General features: G+C 35.9%; 1 protein-coding gene across 7 annotated transcripts in view; it reads left to right on the top strand.

Moving 5' to 3' along the window:
- Nucleotides 1-20,125, top strand: part of KLHL8 (kelch like family member 8) — a 125,827-nt gene that overhangs the window by 59,761 nt on the left and 45,941 nt on the right. For all 7 annotated transcript variants that reach the window (XM_037830217.1, XM_037830214.1, XM_037830220.1 and 4 more), the window contains 2 exons: nt 4,120-4,668; nt 6,520-6,706. In XM_037830217.1, the coding sequence (XP_037686145.1) occupies nt 4,120-4,668; nt 6,520-6,706 (736 nt within the window). The remainder of the gene's footprint in view (nt 1-4,119; nt 4,669-6,519; nt 6,707-20,125) is intronic.

Here is a 20,125-nt window from a genome sequence, read left to right as displayed (position 1 = left end):
TGATGTGGTAATTCACTACAAGCCAAGACATTATCTTTAGTCTTGTACATCTAATCACTTCTTCTATTTAGGCCTTGGCAATAAGATACTTGGCTATTTGAACTAACTAAAACTGGTGGATTATTGAAAGGAGTAGCTATTTGAGTTAGAAGGGCCAAATTATAAGGGTTTTAAAGGTATATAAGAAGACTGGGTATAGTTTCCTCCCACCCCCCAGTCTTTATATCTCTACCATTATGTGTCATTCTGCACTTTTTTTCCAATGTGGTTCTCAAATACTTTGCTTGATTTACTGGTAACTGGCATAAATATATTTCAACCTAATATATTTTAGCATTTGTTTAGTGTATTCTTAAATGATTTTTAATAGTCTGTGTTAATGGGATTATAATATTTACAAATGAAGTGAACCTATGTAAGAACAAACCTTTCATCAAATAATAGTTACAAAAATGGCCAAATTTTTTAAAATTGTTATAAATAACTAAGAGATAAAACTTAAGTATAAAAAAAAATTGTTTACTTATCAACACAGGGAAGACTTAAAACATATATTTGTGCTTTTGAAATTTGATGAAGTGAGCATTTTCAAACATTGCTGGTGGATATGTAAATTGGTTCATTGTTTTGTTAGGGCAGGTTGGCATCAAGAGCCATTAAGTTTATGCATTAAGAGCTGTAAAAAAAAGTTCATCCTTTAAAAATTTTATTTCAAGGTTGAAATGCTGAAAAAATTTTCTGCTCTAAGATATTGTTTGTACTATTATTTAAAATATAGGAAAATTAAAAACACTAAATGGTTTATATCAGAATGGTTAAATAAACTGTTATGTCCGTTGTATAGAATATGCATGCAGTCAGTTAAGTGTGAAGGTTAGCAAAGCTTTTCATTATTAGAAACTTGGGAAAAGATGAAAAATTTCAGCATAAATTTGGTCATGTTTCAGAATGCAGAGAAAAAGTTAGAAGGAAATATACTAACAGTTTAATAGTAGTTGTTGAATTGTAGGTAAAAATTTCCCATTATACTTTTTTTTGTGCTTTCTCAATTTTCTACGTTGAACATGTATTTTAGTCAGGAAAAAAAATAACTTGAAAAGTAAATGACCCTTACTGGAGGACAATAAGTTGATTTTTAAGTCAGAACTGTTAGTTATAGAATTTTAGTGTTCTTTATTAGTTAATGTTCTTTTAAAAGTCATTTTTAGTTCAGTTCACCTCATAATTCAAGCAGAAACGGGTTTATTTTGTTTGTCATGTAGTTTTCCTGGTGAGACCTAAGTATTAAATGAATCAGCAATAAAAATTAACGATGGTTGACTTGCAGCCTGTTTCCCCATCCCTACAACATCCCCATGTTGGAAAACAAAGAGATTTACTAATGAAAGCCTTTGTCTTGTTGTATTTTGATTCATATTGGTTAATCTATGGAAAATTACTCAAGAATTTGATTACTGGTTTATATTTCAAGCTTTAAAAAAGTCTGAGTAATCATTTTGTTAATGTTACTATTCTGCATTTTTCACTGCTTCAGTTTAAGCTTGACATGTTTTTCCCCCAAGCTTCTTTAATTGTTCATCTATTCACTGATCTCATAAAAAATCTAAATTAGAAAGTTCAGTTGTATCAAGGACACGTATTACAGTATTCATTCTTATATAGTTTTAAATTGTATAACAATATCTAATATTTTATAGTGTGTATAATTTTCACACAGTTTTAAACACCAAGTCTCTAGACTTGATTCCTTCATTTCTAAATTTCTGATGAAACATTTCTGGTAATTGATAAATACTTTATATACAGAGAAGGAGAATGCCAAAATAAACTTTAAAGGACATTAATGCGTCTATATCCTGCCAGATGCATAAAAAAATCAAGATTTTTGATGTTCAAATTTCATGCACATGGCTCAAAGATCTTTGAAGAGTTAAGATGGATATTTATTCTGAAAGGATATGTAGGTGTGTGTGTATACGTGTCTGTGTGTGTGTATTAAATCAACCATGTTTTAGTTTGCTGGAAACGAGATTAGAATAGTTTTGTAGAAGGGCAGAACCTTATTAAAAACGACATGAAAATAACTTACTAGTCACTGTTTGTACAGTTTTGATGGAAGGTAGTGATAAATAATGCTTGTCTGGAATTGTAGAACCCATATAGTACTATTATGTATTGGAATGTAGTAGTGTTTGCAGATTAATTTAGCAGATACATGTCATGTGAGATTTACAAATATTTTACATAGAAACCGAATCCCAATGGTTGCAATATTCAGATAATCCATAAAAGGATATTTTTAGAATATTTTTGAAATGTGTAATATCAGATTCCATTTTAGGGCTTAAATGAATTTGAAAACATGCCAAGGTTTGTGCTGTAGTCTAGATTACAACTTGAGTTTCAGTTGAATCTAAATTCTGTCTTGTGAATTCTGTTAAAAAATTAAATACAGTATAGAAAAGGAATGATCATCTCTTCTTGAAGTAAGTGATAATTCATTTTTCCTCCATATTAATGGGAAAAACATTGGCAGAGGGGCATTTTTAAGCAAAACAATTTATCATTGCAGCACTCTGCAGGGCTTTTTCTTTAGAGGTTTTTATTTTTAAATTAGTTCTCAAGTAATAGGACACAAATGTAAGTTTATTGTATAATCAAAACTCTCAATGACAGTTATAAAAATGTTCTTTCATCAGTTGCAACAAATGTGCCACACTAATGCAAGGTGTTAATAATAAGGTGGTATATGACAACACTGCATTTTATGCATGATTTTTTTTAAATCTGCAGTTTCTCTAATAAAAAAAAAAACTACATGAAAACAGGAAAGTTGTTAAAACACTACTATAGCTATTACTTGTACTCAGTGATTATTTAATATAAAGTGCTGGGAAAACTGGATAGCTACTATATTAAAAGGAATAAAATTAGATATCTGTCAATACAAAAAAAAATCCAAATGGAAATAAAAATTTAAGTGTACCACATAAAACCATGAAAGTACTAGAAAAAATAAGTGAATATTTATGTAATATTATAATAGGGATGATTTTTAAATATGACACCTGAGGCAGAAATCATAAAGAAAAATATTGATTGACTGATTTGATTATATAAAAATCTATCAGGAAAAATTTAAAAGCAAGCTATAAAAGAAAAGTTTGAAATATATGTTACAAATGGCTAAGTATCTAAATGTATAAATACATAAGAAAAAAATCCATTTTCATAGAAGAAATACAAATAGTCCCAAATTTATGAATGATTCAATCTTATTAATAAAAGATAATGAATAATATTTTCACTCATCAAGCTGAATAGGCAAATATTTTTAAAGTTAGCATCTAAAATATGACACAGATATTGCAAGTGAATCAGAAATGGGCAATTTGGCAGTATGTGTCCAGACGTACTCTTTTGAGTCAGCATTTCTATTTATAGGAATTTATCCATAGAAAATAATGGAGAATGTGAAAAAAAGTTTGAGTTATAAAGACATTCACTGCTCTGTCATTTTAATAGCACACTATTGGAAGCTGTCTAATCTTTCAACAATTAAGTTGGTGAGATTTTAGTGTTTTTATTACTTTTATATACAGCATATCATTTCAATATAACTTGAATAGAAAATGAAAAAATCTCAGTTGAGCTTATAGTAAATACTACTAAATATTGATTTATTTACTCTGCCTTAGTTTTCCCATCTATAAATTGTGGATAATCATAATAACCACTCAGAGGGGTGTTGGGACAATTGAGTTGATACATGAAAAGCACTGAGAATAGTGCTTGGCATATACTAAGGGCTACATGATGTTTGCAGTTATTATTAATTCACAAAATGCTCTGGAAACATGAGATAATATGGAAAAGCATACTTCATGGTATATACATTATGAATGTATCACAGATAAGAGGCTACTTTGGAAGAAGAAAATTGCCCAAGAAACTGGCATAATTTGAAAGTAAGGGACCAAAGGACTACATTGTTAAAACAAATATACTTAATTTTTACAATAGTTGGGGTTTCTTTCCCTGCTGTAACACATGTTCTTTGCTGCTGAACTGAAGCTAATTTTGATCCTAAGCTAAGTCTAATTCTTTTTTTTTAAACAGGTTGGCTCAAAGCTAATCTCTTGTCACAAGCTGGTATTGGCTTGTGTTATTCCCTACTTCAGAGCCATGTTTCTCTCTGAAATGACTGAAGCCAAGCAAGCGCTTATTGAGATCAGAGATTTTGATGGTGATGCAATAGAAGACTTGGTAAAGTTTGTCTATTCTTCCCGGCTCACTTTGACTGTTGACAATGTCCAGCCTCTCTTATATGCAGCCTGTATACTGCAGGTTGAACTGGTGGCTAGAGCTTGTTGTGAATACATGAAATTACATTTTCATCCCTCCAATTGCCTGGCTGTACGAGCTTTTGCAGAAAGTCACAATCGGATAGACTTAATGGACATGGCAGATCAGTATGCCTGTGAGCATTTTACTGAAGTCGTGGAATGTGAAGACTTTGTAAGCGTGTCACCCCAGCACCTCCATAAGCTTTTGTCCTCCAGTGATTTAAATATTGAGAATGAAAAGCAGGTCTATAGTGCTGCCATCAAGTGGCTTCTTGCCAATCCTCAGCATCATTCTAAATGGTTGGATGAAACGCTTGCACAGGTAGGGTCTACAAAAAAGATTGTATATATAATTGAAATGATATGGAAGCAAATCACCAAGTTTCATTTATTAGAAAAAGTGTAGATTATTAGAAGGAATATAGAAAATATTGATGTAATGCAATGATGAAAATGGCTTTGACTCTGCTATTCATTCACTATACTATTAATAAATCTGAATTTGTCACATTTGAATTAGAAATATCTTCTGCTTTCTAATCTGAAAATTTAAAATATCCTTTTGAGATAGCTCAAGATAACTTGAGGAAGCTACGTCACATTTTGATTTTTTCCATCTGTTAGAAAAATGAAACTTTATATAGTAATGTGTCTTATTTATGCTAATGGTTCTGAGGAAACAGCTCTAAATATAATTTTGAACTTGTTTTATAGTGACTTTTCTAAATTTTACTGAATTATCTTGTTAATCAAAGTACATTTATTCCTAATGCATATAAATTTATTCTGGAAGAATCACATGACATAGAACTAGTTACTTCTGGAGAGGACAGAAAAGGAAATGAGACTTTCACTTTCCATTTTCTTCCCCTATTTACAATTTGACTTTTCTAAGCTTGAAAATGTGTTTTATTATTATTGTTATTATTATTATTTGCTGTCAACAAGGGTTACTTGGATAGAGAGATAATAAACAGGCCTTTTGGGTCTTGTGTCTTGTCTCTTCTTTGCTCTTCCTCTCCTTTCCACTCTCCACACCTCTCTTTCCATCCTCCTCTGTTTCCTACCCTCCCGTTGCCTCTTCCCTCCTCCTTTCCTCCTTCATTCTCTTCTTTCTCTCTTCATTTATTCCTGAGAAGTAAAACAATGCTACTTAAAGAGGATTGCTTTAATTTTTTTCAGCATTAAATGATTTGTTAAAACTTTGTGCTTAACGGAAGCACTTGGTATTAATAATTATGCAAATTGTTTTAGAATATGAAATTTCTCAGTAGCGTTATCAGACTTTTTGACAAATATTAAGGACAACAAAATTGCTTATAATTATCAGTGTTCTTATTTTAGATATTTCTAGGCAGATTAAGTAAACCTATTCAAATTGTGATTATAATGAGACTTTTTTTACAAGTGCATGTAGCAATATTTATGCATTCCAATGAGTATTGAACTTCAGAACACTTTTAGCCCTTCTCAGAATTACTTTGAAAATAGTTTGTCATCGAAAACAACAAAAAAATTATATGCAAGTCTGTATTATTCATGTGGGTGTGTGTAGTGTAGTCTTAATTCAAAAGAACATTACCTGGTTTGATCATTGCTCTAATCTAGAAAAATCAATGTGTCTTTAAGAGAAGAATGGTGAGTACCTCTACTGAAAAGAGGGGATATGCATGACTGAGTTAGTATATAGCCTTCCAAGGTAATTGATGTGAAGAAAACAATACCTAATTTGTTTTAGGTATGAATATTTCTGTAAGTAAGAAATAAATCACATTTTCATATATTCATTCTTAGCCTAAAAAGGCAAAAGAACAAAGTATAGCAATTTAGTTTTGATTAGGCCTTTAGCAATAAAGGGGCCCTGTGATTGTTTATACCAGTACCATTTTTGAAAGTAAGTAACTTGAATAAAAATATGAATTATTTTTCCAGTCTAACCACTTAATTCTGGATTTAAAAAGGCGAGACTATATTAATTTAACATATATTCTGATTTCATCAGTGCACAACAATACTGGAAAGTGCTTCAGAACCAGGCATTTTGAATTTCATTCACATCATTAATGCATTATATGTAAATGAATTCTAAAATGAATATAACTATAGTGAAAGTGGAGAATAAGCTACCAAATTACAATTATAATGTTATATCTGCTGCTATTCTTGATCTTAGGTTCGTCTGCCATTGTTGCCAGTTGATTTTCTTATGGGTGTTGTGGCAAAAGAACAGATTGTCAAGCAAAATCTAAAATGTAGAGATTTATTGGATGAAGCAAGAAATTACCACCTTCACTTGAGTAGCAGAGCAGTACCTGATTTTGAATACTCCATTCGGACTACCCCAAGAAAGCATACTGCTGGTAATTAAATTACTCATTTTATCAACTTTGCTGGAAGGTCCATATTGTGTTTGAGGCTTGGTTATGTATGCTCAAACTTAATTGCAAGATGATTGGTATCTGGTTACCTTAAAGTAATAATTGGCAAGTAAGGTCATATATATTCATAATTAACTCTTACTGTACATGATTTAGTTTTACCAATAAACCAATTTTTAAAAAGCTGTAACAAGTTCTATACACTCGGAAGAACCTACTGAAATATTTCTTCCTTTTAGGCCTTCCCTGATTCTTCTAGTAGGAATTAATTTCTGTATTATTTGTGCTCTTAGAGCAATTTATATTTCTTTTACCATGTTGGCCACTATATTATATTGTAATTTATTTATTTCACATCTTTTGAGCTCTTCAAAGCCAGGTAAGTAGCTTATTCAGGTTTGTATTCCTAGTGCCATGTATTACTTGCTTAAATTTGTTTTTGCCTTGTACCAAACCAAAAGAAAGACACTATATACATCCAATATTTGTATAGCAGAGCATATTAGACTTTTAGAATCTAAAATGCCTATATTTTAGGAAGCATATAGTTTACCTTTATATGCCATAATTTTCAGATTTTATATTTTCTAAAGAAAATAGTTCATGTTCACTTACATTCTTTATGTTTATAAAAAGTAAATCACACAGATTCTAAAACACAGTGCCATGTTGCCCTGTTTTATTATGAGCCACTGGATATGAAACAGAGATCCCATCTTCTGTAAATCCTGTTTGTTATTTACTTGGCCTAAAGCTAGAAGGAAAATTACTAGGGTATGTCTAGGAATTAGAAGTAAGTGAAGATAACCAAAGAACACATTTGAGGGATAGGAGGAAATAAGTGAGGTTCAAGAATTCAGGAAGAGGTATGCTAAATTAAGACTTCTATATTTGTTGCTACTTAATATAGAGTTATCAAATAAAGAGGTCTATGGAATAGCCTAAAAACAAAAACAACAAAGACAATACTTGGTTATGATTAGAATGAGTTTTTTTTTTTAATTTAAGCAGTTTTATTGAGATATTCACATACTAGCCAATCTATCCAAGGTGCACAGTGACTTAGTATAATCACAGATTTGTGCATTCATCACCAGAATTTTAGAACATTTTCATTGCTCCAAAAAGAAAAACCCCATACCACTTAATAGATGCATATCCTCTCAATCCCTCTATACTTCTCTAGCTCCATATAACTCTTGATATAATTCTGTCTCTATAGATTTATTTATCTTTAAAGAATATTAAAATATTACTGTTAACTATGGTCCATAGTATGCATTAGGTGTATTTTTTCCCATATTTCCCCCTATGATTAACACCCTGTAATGGTGACGTACATTGGTTATAGTACATGAAAGAACATTCTTATATTTATACTATTCACCACAGAAGTCTTCCACCACAGGGTTCACTATGTTACACAATTCCATGTTTTACCCTCTAGCTTTCTAGTAACATACATGACCTTAAACTTCCCCTTTCAACCTCATTCACACACATAATTCAGTGCTGTTAATTATACTCACAGTAATGTGCTACTGTCACCTCTATCCATTTCCAAACATTCACGATAAATCTAAATAGAATTCTGCACAAATTAAGCATCAGCTCCCCATTCTCTATCCCCATTCTATCTCTTGATAACCTATATTCTAGAGCTAACTCTTTGAGTTTGCTTATTTTAATTAGTTCCTATCAGTGAGTTCATCCAATAGTTGTCCTTTTTTAATTTTTTTTATTGTGGAAAATAGTATATATACATAGAAGTGGTAACTTTCCAAGTGCAATTTAACAGGTAGTTAAAGAGCAAATTTCAAAGAATGTTATGAGTTACAGTTCCAAAGTTTCAGTTATTTCCTTACTGTGAAATATAACATATATGCAAAAAAAGGTAATAACTTCCAAAGTATGATTTAATAAGTAGTTTAAAAACATAAAGGAAATTTCCAAAAATGTCATGAGTTACGTACCATAGTTTCAGTTATTTCCTTTTTGTGAAATATAATATATATTAAAAAGTTGATAACTTTCAAATTACAACAGTTGTCCTTTTGTGTCTGGCTTATTTTACTCAACATAATGTCCTCAAAATAATACTCCATTGTTTGTATGTACCACATTTTGTTTATCCATTCATCAGTTGATGGTCACTTGGGTTGCTTCCCTCTTCTGGTGAATAATGCTGATATGAGCATCAGTGGGCAAATGTCTGTCACATCTCTGCTTTTAGTTCTTCTGGGCACATACCTAGTAGTGGGATTGCTGTATCATATGGTAATTCTATACTTAGCTTCCAGCAGTGAATGAATGTTCCTCTTGGTCCACATCCTCTCCAACACAGGTAGTTTTCTGTTTTTTTTAATAGTGGCCATTCTAGTAGTTGTGAAATGATATCTTATTGTGGTTTTGATTTGCATTTCCTCAATAGCTAGTGATGGTAAGCATCTTTTCATGTGCTTTTTAGCCATTTGTCTTTTCTCTTTGGAATAATGTTTATCCATTTTTAAATTGGGTTGCTGGTCTTTTTGTTTTTGAATTGTAGGATTTATTTATACATTCTGGATATTAAACCCTTATTGGATATGTGGTTTCCAGATATTTTCTCCCATTGCATATCTTTTCACTTTCTTGACAAAATCCTTTGAAGCACAGAAGTTTTTAATTTTGATGAGGTATGATTTATCTTTTTTCTTTTGTTGCTTGTGCTTTTGGTGTAAAGTCTAAGAAACCATTGCCACCACAAGATCTTGAAGATGCTTCCTTACATTTTCTTCTAGGAGTTTTATGGTTCTGGTTCTTATATTAGTCCTTTGATCCACTTTGAGTTAATTTTTGTATAAGGTGTGAAGTAGAAGTCTCTTTCATTCTTTTGGATATGGATATCCAGTTCCCTCAGCAACATTTTTGAAGAGACTGTTCTGCCCCAGTTGGGTGGACTTGGCAACCTTGTCAAATATCAATTGGCCATTGTGCCGGTTTGAATGTATTGTGTCCCCCAAATGCCATTATCTTTGTGGTCTTGTGGGACAGACGTTCTGGTGCTGGTTAGATTTGCTTGGAATGTGCCCCACCCAGCTGTGGGTGGTGACTTTGGTGGGATACTCCCATGAAGGTGTGACCCCACCCATTCAGGGTGGGCCTTGATCAGTGGAGCCATATAAAACATGCTGACTCAAAGAGACTGAAGGGAGTGCAGCTGTGAGTGACGTTTTGAAGAAGAGCAAGCTTGCTAGAGAGGAACGTCCTGGGAGAAAGCCATTTTGAAACCAGAACTTTGGAGCAGACGCCAGCCACGTGCCTTCCCAGCTAACAGAGGTTTTCCGGACGCCATTGGCCATCCTCCGGTAAAGGTACCCCATTGCTGATGTGTTACCTTGGACATTTTGTGGCCTTAAGACTGTAACTGTGTAGTGAAATAAACCCCTGTTTTATAAAAGCCTGTCCATCTCTGGTGTTTTGCATTCTGCAGCATTAGCAAACTAGGACAGATTTTGGTACCAGAGAAGTGGGGTGCTTTTGCTGCTGAGTTTGCAAATACCAAACATGTTGGAACGGCTTTTTAAATGGATAAGGGGAAGATTCTGGAAGAATTGGGATGAGCTTGATAGAAAAGGCCAAAACTGCTTTAAAGAGACTGTTTGTGGAAATATGGACTCTAAAGATACTTCTGATGTGGACTTGAGCAGAAATGATGAATGTGTTGTTGTAAACTGGAAGAAAGGCGAACCTTGTTTTAAAGTGGCAGAGAATTTGGCAAAATTGAGTCCTGATATCAGATGGAAGGAAGAATTTAAAAGTGACAAACTGGAATACTTAGCTGAGGAGATCTCCAGACTACCTGTGGAGGATATACCCTGGCTTCTCCTTGAAGCTTATAGTAAAATGCGAGCAGAAAGAGATAAACTTAGAACTGTACTCTTGGGTTCAAAGAGACCAGAAGCTGAAAATTACGAGCTTCCAGGGGGTGGAATCCCAGAAGCTACAGACCAACATGAGGGTGTAGCCAAACATGGAACCCAGCCGCCATTTCAGTACAAGCCAAGATTGGAAAAGGAGTTAAGCAGAAAGGATTTGTGGAAAGTCCTATTGTCTGATGGCTTTGACCCCTGCGTGCTTCATGCAAAGCCAACAGAATTTTTGCGAGATCTTTATAGACAGAGGCATTGCCAGTCTGGACTGGAGGAGACAGACAAGGAAAAAATTAAAGGAAAAATCTCTTCAAAGACAGAGCCATGGAGGTTGAGGTCTGGAGTCAGGAGGTCTTGGGGTGGGAGAGCAGAGCAGCCCACACGCATGGAAAGGGTGAGTTTGCCCTGGAGGTTGAGGGCGGGCTTTCTGCCTCGATGCTCTGGAAGAGTTTTACCACCTCAGGTCCCAGAGAGGGTGGAGCACATTTCCAGGGAATTGGGGAGAGCCTGGCTGCCACCCCACTGTTCTGAAGGGGTTGAGCGTTTGCCCCGGAGATGGAATGGAATCCGGGAGCTGCCCCGATGTTTGAGGAGGGTGGGGCCGAGAAGGTGGTCTCCCCAATGTGTGGAAATGTTGGAGCACTCACCCAAGCATTTGGAGAGAAAAGGGCTGCCACAAAGGCCCTTAGGAAGGGTTAGGCTCCCGCTCTCTCAAGCCCCAAGGATGCAACGTTGTTCTCTAAATGACTCTCAGACTTTGAAATCTAATGGAGTTTGTCCTGCAGGTTTTAGGAACTGTTTTGGTCCTGTTAACCCTGTTTTCTTTACTGTTTCTCCTTATGGCAATGGGAATGTTTATCCTGTGAATGTCCCTCCTTTGTATATTGGAAGCATATAACTTGTTCTAAATCCACAGATGCAAAGCTAAAGGAAAAGTATGCCTTAGGACTGACCACGCCTATATTTGATTTTGATGGGATTTTGTACTTAACTTTTGCTACTGAAATGGTTTAAGTTTTTGTGGTATTGTGATGAAATGAATGTATTTTGTATTTGGAAAGATAATGTCATTTTGGGGTCCAGGGGGTGGAATGTGCCGGTTTGAATGTATTGTGTCCCCCAAATGCCATTATCTTTGTGGTCCTGTGGGACAGACGTTCTGGTGCTGGTTAGATTTGCTTGGAATGTGCCCCACCCAGCTGTGGGTGGTGACTTTGGTGGGATACTCCCATGAAGGTGTGACCCCACCCATTCAGGGTGGGCCTTGATCAGTGGAGCCATATAAAACATGCTGACTCAAAGAGACTGAAGGGAGTGCAGCTGTGAGTGACGTTTTGAAGAAGAGCAAGCTTGCTAGAGAGGAACGTCCTGGGAGAAAGCCATTTTGAAACCAGAACTTTGGAGCAGACGCCAGCCACGTGCCTTCCCAGCTAACAGAGGTTTTCCGGACGCCATTGGCCATCCTCCGGTAAAGGTACCCCATTGCTGATGTGTTACCTTGGACATTTTGTGGCCTTAAGACTGTAACTGTGTAGTGAAATAAACCCCTGTTTTATAAAAGCCTGTCCATCTCTGGTGTTTTGCATTCTGCAGCATTAGCAAACTAGGACAGCCATGGATGTGTGGATCTATTTCTGCACCCTCAGTTTGATTCCATTGATCAATATGCCTGTTTTTATGCCAGTACCATGCTGTTTTGACCACCGTAGCTTTGCAATATGCTTTAAAGTCAGGAAGAGTGAGTCCTCCCAACTTTGTTCTTTTTTTTTTCTTTTTTTTCCCCAAGAGGTTTTTGGCTATCTGGGGACCCTTACTTTTCCAGATAAATTTGATAATTGACTTTCCCAATTCCAAGTGTGTTGGGATTTTGATTGGGATTGTGTTGAATCTGTAAGTCAATCTGGGTAAAATTGACATCTTAACGATATTTAGTTCTCCAGTCCATGAATACTGAATGTCCTTCCCTTTATTTAGGCTTCTTTGATTTCTTTAAGCAATGTTTTGTAGTTTTCTCTGAACAGGTCTTTTACATCCTTGGTTAAATTTATTCCTAGATATTTGATTCTTTTAATTGCTATTGTAAATGGATCTTTTTTTGTGATTTCCTCCTCAGATTGCTCATTACTAGTGTATAAAAACACTGCTGATTTTTGCGTGTTGATCTGGTGTCCCACCACTTTGCCAAATTCATTTATTAGCTCATTACAATAAATGGGCTACAAGCTACTACAATTAGCTTAATTGTAGATTTTTGGGGACTTGCTATATATATAATTGTGCCATGTGCAAATAATGAAAGTTTTACTTCTTCCTTTCCAGTTTGGATGACTTTTATTTCTTTTGCTTGCCTAACTGCTCTAGCTAGAACTTCTAGCACAATGTTGAATAACAGTGGTGACAATGGGTATCCTTGTCTTGTTCCAATTCTTAGAGGGAAAGCTTTCAGTCTTTCATCATTGAGTAATATGTTAGCTGTGGTTTTTTTATATATGCCCCTAATCATGTTGAAGAAGCTTCCTTCAATTCCTATCTTTTGAAGTGTTTTTATCAAGTAAGGATGCTGGATTTTGTTAAACGCCTTTTCTGCATCGATCAAGATTGATCATGTGTTTTTCCCCTTTGACTTTTTAAAGTGGTGTATTAGTTGATTTTCTTGTGTTGAACCACCCTTGCATACCTAGGATAAAACCCACTTGATTGTGGTGTATAACTCTTTCAATGTGTTGTTGGATTTGATTTACGAATATTTTGTTGAGGATTTTTGCATCTATATTCATTAGAGAAATTGGTCTTTAATTTTTTTTTCTTGTAATATCTTTATCTGACTTTGGTGTTAGAGTAATGTTGGCTTCTTAGAATGAATTATGTTGTATTCCTTCCTGTTCAATTTTTTGGAAGATTGGTATTAATTCTTCTTGGAATGATTGGTAAAATTCACCTGTGAAGCCATCTGGGTTCTGGGCTTTTCTTTTTTGGGAGTTTTTTGATGACTGATTCAATCTCTTTACCTGTAACTGGTTTGCTGAGGTCTTCAGTTGCTTCTTGAGTCAGTATAGATTGTTCATGTGTTTCTAGGAATTTGTCTATTTAATTTAAATTTTCTAATTTGTTGCCATACAGTTATTTATTGTATCCTTTTATGATCCTTTTTATTTCTGTGGAGTCAGTAGCGCAGTCCCCAGTCTCATTTCTGATTTTATTTATTTGCATCTTCTCTTTTTTTGTCAGTCTAGCTAAAGGTTTGTCATTTTTATTGATCTTCTCAAAGAACCAACTTTTGGTTTTGTTAATTCTCTCTATTGTTTTCTGTTCTCAATTTCATTTATTTGTTCTCTAATCTTTGTTATTTCTTTCCTTCTGTTTGCTTTTGTGTTAGTTTGCTGTTTTTTTTCTAGTTCCTCCAGGTGTATAGTTAGGGCTTTGACTTTAGTTCTTTTCTTCTTTTTAATGTAGGCATTTAGGGCCATAAATTTCTTTCTCAGCACTGCCTTTGCTGCATCCCATAAGCTTTGCTATTTTGTGTTCTCATTTTCATTCATCTTGAGATATTTATTGAGACTTGTCTCATGACCCAACATGGGGTCTATCCTGGAGAATAATCCATGAGGACTTGAGAAGAATGTATATACTGTTGTTTTGGGGTGCAATGTTCTGTGTATGTTAGGTCTAGTTCATTTATAATATTATTCAAGTTCTCTGTTTCCTTATTGATCCTCTGTCTAGATTTGAGTGGTGTATTGAAGTCTCCCACTATTATTATAGCAGTGTCTATATCTCCCTTCATTTTTTTTTAATTGTGATTGTTCACATACCATACAATTATCCAAAGATCCAAAGTGTACAATCATTTGCCCCAGGTACCATCATACAGCTGTGCATCCATCACCACAATTAATTTTTGTTTGGTTTTTAGAACATTTTCATTACTCCAGAAAAGAAATAAAGACAAAAAAAAAAAAAAGGGAACTCAAATCTTCCATTGTTGACTCATAGTATTGGTATAGTACATTTGTTACTATTTATGAAAGAACGTTGAAATGCTACTAACTGTAGTATATGGTTTACAATAGGTATATATTTTTTCCTATATGCCCATCTATTATTGACTTCTAGTTGTAGTGTCATACATTTGTTCAGGTTCATGGAAGAGATTTCTAATATTTGTATAGTTAATCTCTGATATTGCCCACTACAAGGTTTACTGTTTTATACATTCCCATCTTTCAACCTCCACCCTTCCTTCTAGTGACATACATAACTCTGAACTTCCCCTTTCTACCACATGCACACACCATTCAGCACTGTTATTCTCACAGCATGCTACCATCACCTCTGTTCATTTCCAAACATTTAAGTTCAACCTAGAACATTCTGCTTATACTAAGCAAGTGCTCCCCATTCTTTAGCCTCGTTCTATATCTTGGTAACTTATATTTCATGTCTATGAGTTTACATATTATAATTAGTTTTTATCAGTGAGACCCTGCAATATTTGTCTTATATATCTGGCTTATTTCACTCAGTATATTGCCCGCAAGTTTTCGTCATCAACCCATTTTTTTTAAGATGGTTTTGTTCACACCCCATACATTCCAACCTAAGTAAACAATCGATGGTTCCCTGTATAGTCACATTTTTATGCGTTCACCACCCTCACTACTGTCTGTATAAGGACATCTACATTTCTTTCACAAAGCAGAAGGAAGAGTCAAAGAAGGTAGAGAGGCAAAAGAAAGAGAAAGCAGAAAGAGGGAAACAACAACAGCAACAACAACAACATGGCAGCTAGGAAGCAGCAAAAGGAAAGATAACCTTAGATCAAAATAAAGTAGAGAGTCAGACAACACCACCAATGCCAGGAGTCTCACACACGTCCCTTAGGCCCCCCCCCTTATCTGTATTTACATTGGCATATTGCCTTTGTTACATTAAAGGAAGCATAATACAATGATTCTGTTAATTATAGACTCTAGTTTACGTTGATTGTATTTTTCCCCCAATACCTCCGTATTTTTAACATCTTGCAAGGTTGACATTCATTTGTTCTCCCTCATGAAAAAACATATTTGTACATTTTATCACAATTGTTGAACACTCTAGGTTTCACTGAGTTATACACTCCCAGTCTTTGTCTTTCCTTTTTCCTTCTGGTGTCTCACATGCTCCTAACATTCCTCTTTCAGCTATGTTCATAGTTATCTTTGTTCAGTGTACTTTCATTGCTGTGCTACCATCACCAAAAATTATGTTCCAAACCTCTCACTCCTGTCTTTTCCTATATGTCTGTAATTTTCCCTTTAATATTTCCTGTAAAGCAGGTATCTTGTTCACAAACTCTTTCATTGTCTGTTCGTCAGAGAATATTTTGAATTCTCCCTCATATTTGAAGAGTAGTTTTGTCGGATATAGGATTCTTGGTTGGCAGTCTTTCTCTTTCAGTATATTAAATATATCCTTTTTTTTAAAATTTTTAGATTATTTTTATTGTGAGCTTTAATATATGCATAACAGTGATAACATTCAGTTTATGATTTCACAAGTGGCTAGAGAGCACATTTCAATGTGTGTCATGGGTGACAGTTCCACAACTTCAGAGAATTCCATTTTTTTTTTATTTTGAAATAAATTCAGAGTTATAGGAACAGTTGCAAAAACAATACTAACCCCATACACAGAATTCCAGCATACCCTGACCCCCTCCCCCAATAGCTCAATCCACCAACTTTAACATGCTGTCATATCGCTATTTCTTTCCCTCCCTCCCTCCATCCCTCCTTCCCTATCTATCATCCATCATCTATTGCTCTGTCTTCTGAACATATGAGAGCTACTGCATCCATCCTTGAACATACACTATAATTCACGTCTACACTTCCCATGAACAAGAATATTCTTTTATGCAATCCCATTAAGCGCAGCTAAGAAGTACAAGAGATTCAACAATGATACAAAGCTTACATTCTATATTTCCTTTTCCTTACATCTCAACTGTGTCCCTTTGAGCCACCTGTCCTCTGTCCTCCAATCCCATCCAAGTTCATCCTTGGCATTAAATCATTATCTATTTAGACTATCTTTTTTTTTTTTTTTTCCAGTTGTGGAAACATATATACAGCCTAAATCTTCCCATTCCACCCCCTCCCTAGCCTTCCACTACTGGGATTAATCACATTTAGAATGTTGTAATGCTTTTTCCCACCATCCATTACTAGAAATTTCCCTTCACCTCAAACATCAACTCCACCCTCATTTCTTAACTCCCCATTGCCCCTTCCCCCATTTCTCTTAACCCATACTCTACTTTTCATCTCTATGATTATATTCTCTGATAATTTCTTTGTGTTTACTGTGAGGCTTAAAATTAACCTCTTAAATCCATAACAGTCTTGTTTTTCTTTGATACCACCTTCACTTCAATAGGACACATAAACTATGCTCCTATACTCCTCCATTCCCCCACCTTTATATAGTTGTCTAAAATTACATATTTTACATTGAGTACAAAACCACTGATTTGTCATTAGAGTTTGTGTATTTTATGTCATGTAGGAAGTAAATAGTGGAGTTACAATTCAAAAATTACTGACTTCTATTTGTATTCCATTGTGGTTGGAGAATGTGCTTTGAGTATATTCAATTTTTTTTTTTTTAATTTCTTAAGGCTTGTTTTATGTCCCAGCTTATGGTCCCTTCTGGAGAAAGATCCATGATCACTAGAGGAAAATGAGTGTCCTGGTGATTTGGGATGTAAGGTACTATGTATGTCTGTTAAAATTCTCTATATCTCTTTCTCCTTTCTTTGTTTCTCTGTTGGTAGGGATCCCTTTAGTATCTGAAGTAGAGCAAGTCTTTTATTGGCAAACTCTCTCAGCATTTGTTTGTCTATGAAAAATCTAAGCTCTCCCTCAAACTTGAAGGAGACTTGCTGGATAAAGTATTCTTGGTTGGAAGTTTTTCTCTCTCAGAATTTTAAATATGTCATGCCACTGCCTTCTTGCCTCCATGGTGGCTGCTGAGTAGTCACAACTTAGTCTTCTGTTGTTTCCTTTGTATGTGGTGAATTGCTTTTCTCTTGCTGCTTTCAGAACTTTCTCCTTCTCTTCAGTATTTGGGAGTCTGATCAGAATATGTCTTGGAGTGGGTTTGTTTGGATTTATTCTATTTGGAGTTCGCTGGGCATTTATGCTTTGTGCATTTATATTGTGTAGAAGGTTTGGGAATTTTTCCCCAACAATTTCTTTGAATACTCTTTCTAGACCTTTACCCTTCTCTTCCCCTTCTGGGACACCAATGAGTCTTAAGTTTGGATGTTTTATTTTATCTATTGTATCCCTCAGATCCATTTCGATTTTTTCAATTTTTTTCTCTATTCTTTCTTTTGTTCTTTCATTTTCTGTTCTGTGGACTTCTAGGACACTGAGACGTTGTTCAGCTTCCTCTAGTCTTGTATTGTGAATATCCAGAGTTGTTTTAATTTGCCCAACAGTTTCTTTTATTTCCATAAGATCTTCTATTTTTTTATTTAGTCTTGCAATGTCTTCTTTATGCTCTTCTAGGGTCTTCTTTATGTCGTTTATATCCTGGGCCATGGTCTTCTTGATGTCCTTTAAATCCTTTGCCATGTTTTCGTTCCTCGATTGTAGTTCTTTGATTAATTGTGCCAAGTACTGTGTCTCTTCTGATATCTTGATTTGTGTGTTCGGAGTTGGATTCTCCATATTGTCTGGTTTTACCATATGCATTAAAATTTTCTGTTGTTTTTGGCCTCTTGGCATTTGCTTTGCTTGATAGGGTTCTTTCAAGTTGTAAAAAAAAAATACCTATCTAATTTTTCAGAAACGTAGTTTGGTGGCGTACACTTTCTCTAACTAACCAGCAGATGGCGTCTGTGAGTCACCTATACCCCTTAAGTCAGTTTTCCACCTTGTCCCCGTGGTGTGTGGGGAAATGATTTTTGTGGGGTTCAGTTGGAGAACTCAGTTTGGGTGTGTTGCTGGAGCCGTCCGCCCTGAATGTGGGGTGTGTGTACAGGCGGCCAGGGAGGAAGGACAGCTTTGATATTCAAATCCCCCAGGTTCCTGGAGATTCAAGGCCGCCACGAGAGTCTAAGCCTTCATTTCATTTCAGCCCCAGACCCTCTCTCTCGCTGTCCCACAGACCACCGGACTTGGTGTAGTGTCCCTGGGTTCTCCAAGCAGGTCCCCCCTCCCAGCCGCGATCCTCCAGGACCTCTGCTGAGGGAATGCTGTGCTATGTCACCAGTGCACGCCGTCCCTCAAGGGAAGCCCCGGGCTGCCGGGCCGTACAGGGGCGCTTTCAGCCTGATGCAAAGATGGCTGAACGAGGTGTCTCAACACCCCCTCCTTGCACAGTTTCTCCTTCCCAGCTCCGGGACAGCTGGCGGGGCTCTGGGCTGTGGGCACGGCCTCAGGCAGGAGTTTATCCAGCCCTCTGGAGAGCCAGCTGGTAGCCGCAGGGTTTCTTTCCGCTTCCAGCTCTCCCCTCCATTCTTCTGGCCCCGAGGGTATCTGCAGCAGGCTATCTTCCAGGCCAGACACCGAGAGGCTGGCCCAGCCCCCTCTTGCTGTGTTTTACTGCGTGGTTCCCACTATTGCAACTGTAGCCACTCCTAGGTTTTTCCCGTTTTTTTTTTTTTTTTTTTTTAAAGAGCCCTTCGGTCTCCAAATGCCAAACCCTGGCTTCCCTAGACCACAGCACGGCTGCGGATCTTCCAGCCAGCTTACTCACTCATTTCAGAATGCAGACTCCCAGTTTCACCAAGTATACAGCCCCAGTGGAACTAGCAGACCTCGTCCAGCTGGCGCATCGCTGTAACCGGTATTCTGGGTCACTTTCTGGTTTTTATCTAGTGTTTTTCACGGAGGCGTTTTTTTGCCCTGTCTCACCTAGCCGCCATCTTAGTTTTTCTCTTAAATATATCCTTCTTGCCTCCATGGCTTCTGCTGAGAAATCTGCACATAGTTTTATTAAACTTCCTTTGTGTGTGATGGATCACTTTTCTCTTGCTGCTTTCAGAATTCTCTCTTTGTCTTTGACATTTGATAATCTGATTATTAAGTGTCTTGGCATAGGCCTATCTAGTTCTATTCTGTTTGGAGTATGCTGTGCTTCTTGGATCTGTAATTTTATGTCTTTCATAAGAGATGGGAAATTTGCATTGATTATTTCCTCTATTATTGCTTCTGCCCCTTTTCCCTTCTCTTCTTTTTCTTGGACACCAACAATACTACATTCCTGTGTTTCATTTTGTTCTTAAGTTCCCGAAGACGTTGCTCAAATTTTTCCATTCTTTTCTCTATTCTTTTGTGTGTGGGCTTTCAGATGTCTTGTTCTCCAGTTACTGAGTGTTTTCTTGTGCCTCTTGAGATCTGCTGTTGTATGTTTCCATTGTGCCTTTCATCTCTTGTGCTGTGCCTTTCATTTTCATAGATTCTGCCAGTTGTTTTTTCGAACTTTCGATTTCTGCCTT

This window comes from Choloepus didactylus, chromosome 3, assembly GCF_015220235.1.
Source record: "Choloepus didactylus isolate mChoDid1 chromosome 3, mChoDid1.pri, whole genome shotgun sequence".
Taxonomy (NCBI): Eukaryota; Metazoa; Chordata; class Mammalia; order Pilosa; family Megalonychidae; genus Choloepus; species Choloepus didactylus.
The sequence above is the reverse complement of the archived record's forward strand: the minus strand, read 5'-3'. Positions and strand labels throughout refer to the sequence as shown.